The sequence below is a fragment of the Pyxicephalus adspersus genome, chromosome 10, assembly GCF_032062135.1.
Source record: "Pyxicephalus adspersus chromosome 10, UCB_Pads_2.0, whole genome shotgun sequence".
Lineage (NCBI taxonomy): Eukaryota > Metazoa > Chordata > Amphibia > Anura > Pyxicephalidae > Pyxicephalus > Pyxicephalus adspersus.
Window position 1 is genome coordinate 58005989 of NC_092867.1, and position 6000 is coordinate 58011988.

The window sequence follows — 6000 nt, forward strand, 5'->3', positions numbered from 1 at the left end:
TCTGTTTATCTAGGAACCCTCACCCACACTCGAAGCCTTTGATTCTGTTTGGATCCTGTGGTTAGACATGATGAGAAAAGACTTGTGACTCAAAGAGCTGGAGAAGGTCCTCTCCCAGTAGTGTATTTTCTGGTGCTACTCACACGTGAGTTTGCAACAGATCTCATACTACGCTCCAAAAGTGGCCTTCCAAGTCATGTTAATTTTTCAATAGGCTTTTAAATGTTCTTAGAAAGCATAATCCTCCAAGGTTTAAAGAGCTGATCTTCACCTCTTGAGCATCACTTAGGACTGATTGGAAGGTCAGACTTATGGCTTCCGTGTTTTTTGGGTCAGTGAGTTACGTAATGTATACAAGAATTTAAACCAGGACACTCATTCAAAAAAGCTGCTCTCAAGTAGCAAATCAAAACATTCAGAAGCCAGGGGAGCATCATGACATCTAGACAAGTTGTTTTTTTTAAATAAGAGGCCAGGAATGGCACATCCAGAAGGGATCCCTTTAATGCTCATACAAGTGTTTAAAGCAACAGAAAAAAATTGCATACAAGTTTAAATGAAACCTTTAGTTATAAAAAGGCACTACACCTAGATGACCAAAAAGTATTTAGCAAATTCAAGGGGTTTTAGTAATATGTACAGCGGTCAAAAACAACCAATGAGAAGCAAGTACTGGGTTGGGTAAAGACTACCCATAAGCTGCATCGGGTACTTGAAAAATGTGTTTATGAAGAGAGAATTACCGATTTAATGAAGAGAGAATTACCGATTTAACCATTCAGAACCTTGTATCTTGGTAGGCCAACATTTTTGGTTTTCTGAGAAAGTCCTATCCTGTGCTCCACACAATGGCATCTCTGGCATGGAAGGTTATGATAGGAATGAGATTGTCTTTCCTTTTTGTCTTTTAATGCATTTCCCTCACTGAGGGCAGGATTGGGACTTCTCCCCAGAGTGGAGCTTCATATGGGCATTCAGGCCTTTTTTCTGCATAAAGCGTTTGCCACACTGGAAGCATGAAAAGGGCTTCTCGCCAGTGTGGATCCTCTGGTGTCTGAGCAGTTCTGATTTCTTGATGAAGGATTTATCGCATTCTGAGCATGAGAAGATCTCCTCCCCGGTGTGACTTCTCTGATGTAAAAGGAGTTCTTTCCTTGTTTTGAATGATTTCTCACATTCCGAACATGGAAAGATCACCACAGTAACATGACATCTCCGGTGCACATTAAGTTCGGACTTTGTCAGGAAAGATTGACTGCACTCTGTACATGTGTGCAGGGTTTTGCCTGTGTGTGTTCGCTGGTGCAGGAGGAAGGTATGTTTCCACGTAAAGCTTTTCCCACACACCGTGCATGTGTACGGATTTTTGTCCATGTGAGTTCTCTGGTGGACGATGAGATCATACTTTTGCATAAATCTTTCATCACACTCTGAACATGAGAAAGGAGTTTCTCCAGTGTGAACTCTAAAATGTTCAGTCAGTTGATATTTCCTCTTAAAACGTTTACCGCATTCTGAGCACTGATGAGGTCTCTCCCCAGTGTGGTTTAGCAGATGTCGGGCAAGGTTTGCATTGTCTATGCAAGGCTTTCCACATACAGAACACGTAAAACTCTTTACTCCAGCATGAAGTCTTTGATGTCGAAAGAGATTGGAGCTTGAGTTTAAACAAATCCCGCACTCCGAGCATGAGAAAGGACGCTCTCCAGTGTGAACTCTTACATGTTTATCGAGTGATGATTTTGCTTTAAAACTTTTTTCACAGTGGGGACATGGAAAGATCTTCTTACCTTTGTGGGTAACAGAGTCTGAATTCTTATGGGATGGGGAATGGTGGATATCTGATGAAACAGATTCCTTAGATCTATTTGCACGGGAATGTACATTGTCTTCGTCTGGGGGATATGGTGCCGTATCATTTACATTATAATCGTTGTAATCTGGAGAGGAAATTAGTCGCCGTTCAACTATATTCCACCCATTGTGTCCATCTGTTGGAGATAAATATTCTATTAATATGAGCAATATACATGCCTTTCTTTTAAGACATATATATTGATTGAATGGTCAACAGTCTACAAAGTTCTATCTTAAAACTGGGTGCAAATATAACACTAAGGTCCACAATATAACCAAACAAGTTTTGGGACATAACTTTATTTTGAGGAATGGAGATGAACCTCTCATAGGATGTAAGGTATTGCCTCCTCATTTGTTGGGGACATGACGTTATATTGAGGAATGGAGATGGACTTCTCATACGGTGTAAGGTATCTCCTCCTCATTTGTTGGGGACATGATGTAATATTGAGGAATTGAGGAATGGAGATGGACCTTTCATACGATGTACATTATCTCTCCCACTTTCATTATTAAACCTAAATGTTAGTGACAAATATTAGAATATCTATATATTTTGTGTGAAAGGCTGCACTTTTAGGAATGGATAACCCATGATGAAAAAACTTAGATTCCCCCCCCCCCCAAGAAAGGAAACCCCTGCTTTGCATGAGCAGGTCTTGTGTTAACTTACTAGATGATGGTTGGGCCTTCCAAATTCCCATGACATAGGAACACTTCAGAAACAGTAGATATTTTGACATTTAATACTGACCCATGCTGTTCTCTGGAGACATATCATTCTCCATCTCATCTGTCTCTTCCTCTTTGATTTCAACTTTTATACAAATCTGGTCATCATCCTAAAATACAAAACATACGTTATTTACTGGAAATTGAATGAAGAGCATAAGTATAAAACATTTTATTATCTCCACTAACTTGTTCATGGTTAGGCACTGTGTCATCTTCTTGGGAATACAGAGGACGGGGACTTCTCTCTGGTGGGTTCCCGTTACTAGACCCATCTGTAGGAAACACACACACTGACTGAATACATTGTTGATGGGGGATCTAGGTGGACCCTGCCCATACTGCTCTCTCCTCTACATAAACACATTGCATACTGTATTTATTGCCCACCTGTGCTGATATCTGAAGAAGGTTCCTCTTCCTTGATTGTCACCAGCACTGTATCCTCCCCCATAGATTGCTGATAATCCATGACACACACCTCCTCTTCCTCCTCTTTAACTTCAATTTTCAAATACATCTGTTCTTCCTGCTAAACCAAAAGAAAATTACAGATTTTTAATGTGAGGACCGAGACCACATATAGAAGAATCTTTGGGGTTTTGACCATCTACCTCATCATGGGAAGAGCTGGAGTGATCTTCCTGAGTGGAATCCCGGGAATACAGAGGACGGGGACATCTCTCTGGTGGGTTCCCATTACTGGATCCATCTGTAGGAAACACACACACTGACTGAATACATTGTCTCTTTGTGTTTATCAGATGATGGGGGATCTAGGTGGACCCTCCGTACTGCTCTCTCCTTTACAATAAAGTCTCCTCTTACCCGGTGATGTGAGTGGGCGCTTATTTCTCATCATCATGTCCTTGTATCTCTCAGGGATTATTAGGGGAGATGGAGACACCTTGATGGTTACACAGCCACCAGGTGAAATCTCTGGTGGGAGCTGTAAAGTGGTTTGAACTATCTCCACACACAGAGCACACAGGTGTGATGGGATCCCAGGATTACTGACTAGCAACCTTTGTCCTCTGCGTGTGCAGCCATTACCCCTCCTCTACAGACACCCCACCCACTCCTGCCATGTGACTTCTAGCTCCCGCCCACACAGGATCCATGTGAATACAGGAAATCAACAATCCTCTGTGTGGGCTTTGCCAGTACGCAACATGGCTGCCAAGGCATCAGATGCACACACCATGTGACCTCACACCAGCGGCCATGTTGTTGTGAACATTTTATTATCTTTTTAATTTGTCCAATTACTTTTGAGCCCCTGAAATGAAGTGATTGTGTAAAAAAAGGCTTTAGTTCCATTTTTATGCAATCTTTTTTTCAAACCACTGAATTAAAGTCTGTAGTTCAACTGCATCTGAGTTGTTTCATTTTTTTTAATATTTTTATTGAAATTTTTAAAAATATACAAAACAACAAAAGTAAAAGCAATGAGAAAAAGAAAACAATACCATTGTTAAGCATGATATTAGTAAAAACTTAAAATATAAAGACAAACAACATAAACTAAAACTATTCAAGAAAAATGACCAAAAAAATGTACTAGTGAGTTGTTTCATTTAAAATTAGTTGTGGTAATGTACAGAACCAAAATTAGAAAAAAATTGTCTCTGTCCTAACTGTATTTAATAACACAAAAAAAGAAAACTTTTACCTAGGCTTAACATAGATCTACTATGCTAATGCCCTGGCTAGATACATTTGTCCTATACTTGCTTGGTATATATTATACCCATGGTAGCACATGGGGTCATAATAGCAAATTGAAATTTAGGTCTCTGAACCCCATTTTTTTTATTTAAAGAGCTTCCTCATGGAATTCCTTGAGACTGCAATTGCTGACCAAGAGTTTGTAGAATTGATCGTTAGACATTAGGTAGGTTGCAAGAAAGACAAAGTGTATTAAGACAAGGTTATCCTATGCAGGACAGTAGAATTTCTTTAAATTTATGGTGCAGTATTTACGGTGCCCTGCAGATGGTTCCCCTATGGGTTCAGTGGGTATCTTGTAAAGCCTCAATAGGCAGGATGTCAAAAGATATAGTGAGAAAGGTTTTTTTTGGAAAGCGTTAAGCAAATTCAATGCGTTGGTGGATAGAGCAGAACGTCAGCCTCCAGGCTTCCGCTCTTCTTCACTATCCACCAACACATTGCAATTTCTTAAGGCTATTTATTATTATTTGATCATCTACAACTGCGTTTACCTCATGCATCTCCTCCAGCCAAGTCACCATCTGTTCTGTCCTCATTCATCTCCGCCTTTTTCTGTGATGTGGGAAAAGGTAACCAAATTGGGACGCTCTCCGTCAAGAAATTGCCTCTTTCGTCCAATAGTCCTTTCAGTGCCGGGAACTGAGCTTGTTTCAGTGGCCCCAACTATACAATAACACACTGTAAGCACACTCTACTATCTTCCTACGGGTTTGCCCCTGGTTCGCACCTGGGATTATGGGGTATACTCCTAGTCATTTTTCCTTGTAGAAAATATTGTTTGCCCTTATTGGATTTCCTAATGTTTGTGCTGTGTTCCATTATTTGACTACTTATTTGTCACATTTACAAATCTTTGTATGTTTTAGCTCCCCATTACAGCCTTTAAATTAGGCCAAGCAGGTACCAACGTTGGGCCTGAATGGTGCTTCCTTTGTTTGGAAACATATTCTCAGGGTTTTATTAGTTACTGGGTTAATGTTTAGACCAGTACACAGTTAGCCGCACACACTTGGGAGTGTCCAGCGCTCTCCATGGTCAGCCTTGTCAATGCGCAAGACCATTTTCTGCCTAGGCAGATATATGTACTCCTATAATGTTAATGTTTTTATGAGTTATGGTTGTTTTTTCTATATATTTTTTCTTGTTTTTTTGTCCCTTGTATTTTGCGGTTAAGATTTGAAAGACTTAGACGGAAGGGATGCTACGGCCTGCAGAAAGTATGTGCGGTGCTACATATTAGATGCTGTGAATTTCCCATTTCTTATGGCTGACACTAATTTTAAGGTTTTGTCTCATAATGTTCAGGGTTGAAACTTCCCCACCAAAAGGAAGAAAGTGTTTAACTACTACTCTTCCCTACAGGTACACATTTGGGGTCTGAAAGAAACACATTTTTCAGTGTCCTCAAGCCCAAAATACCTTTACAAATCTTACCCTCAATTTTTTTAAGCACGTTTTTCAGAAAAAAGAGAGGGGTTCTAATTGCTTTCCTCCGATTTGTCCCTTTCAGTTGTGAATTTGAATTGGCAGACCCTACAGGTCATTATTTAATTCTTCAGGGTAAAATATAGAGGATGTTGAACTTACCGTATTTTTCGCCATATAAGACGCTCTGGAATATAAGACGCACCCAATTTTAAAGGAGGAAAATCTAGAAAAAAAAGATTCTGAAAGATT

General features: G+C 40.0%; 2 protein-coding genes across 4 annotated transcripts in view; one reads left to right on the plus strand and one right to left on the minus strand.

Moving 5' to 3' along the window:
- Positions 1-6000, plus strand: part of LOC140338903 (uncharacterized) — a 191931-nt gene that overhangs the window by 41497 nt on the left and 144434 nt on the right. The window lies entirely within an intron of this gene.
- Positions 487-6000, minus strand: part of LOC140338981 (uncharacterized) — a 138715-nt gene continuing 133201 nt past the window's right edge. For 2 of the 3 annotated variants that reach the window (XM_072423410.1, XM_072423409.1), the window contains 5 exons: positions 3207-3304; positions 2983-3124; positions 2782-2867; positions 2615-2702; positions 487-1991 (listed from right to left, as the gene is read on the minus strand). In XM_072423410.1, coding sequence (XP_072279511.1) covers positions 922-1991; positions 2615-2702; positions 2782-2867; positions 2983-3124; positions 3207-3304 — 1484 coding nt within the window. In that variant the 3' untranslated portion in view covers positions 487-921. The remainder of the gene's footprint in view (positions 1992-2614; positions 2703-2781; positions 2868-2982; positions 3125-3206; positions 3305-6000) is intronic. The other variant, XM_072423411.1, reaches the window with a different exon arrangement.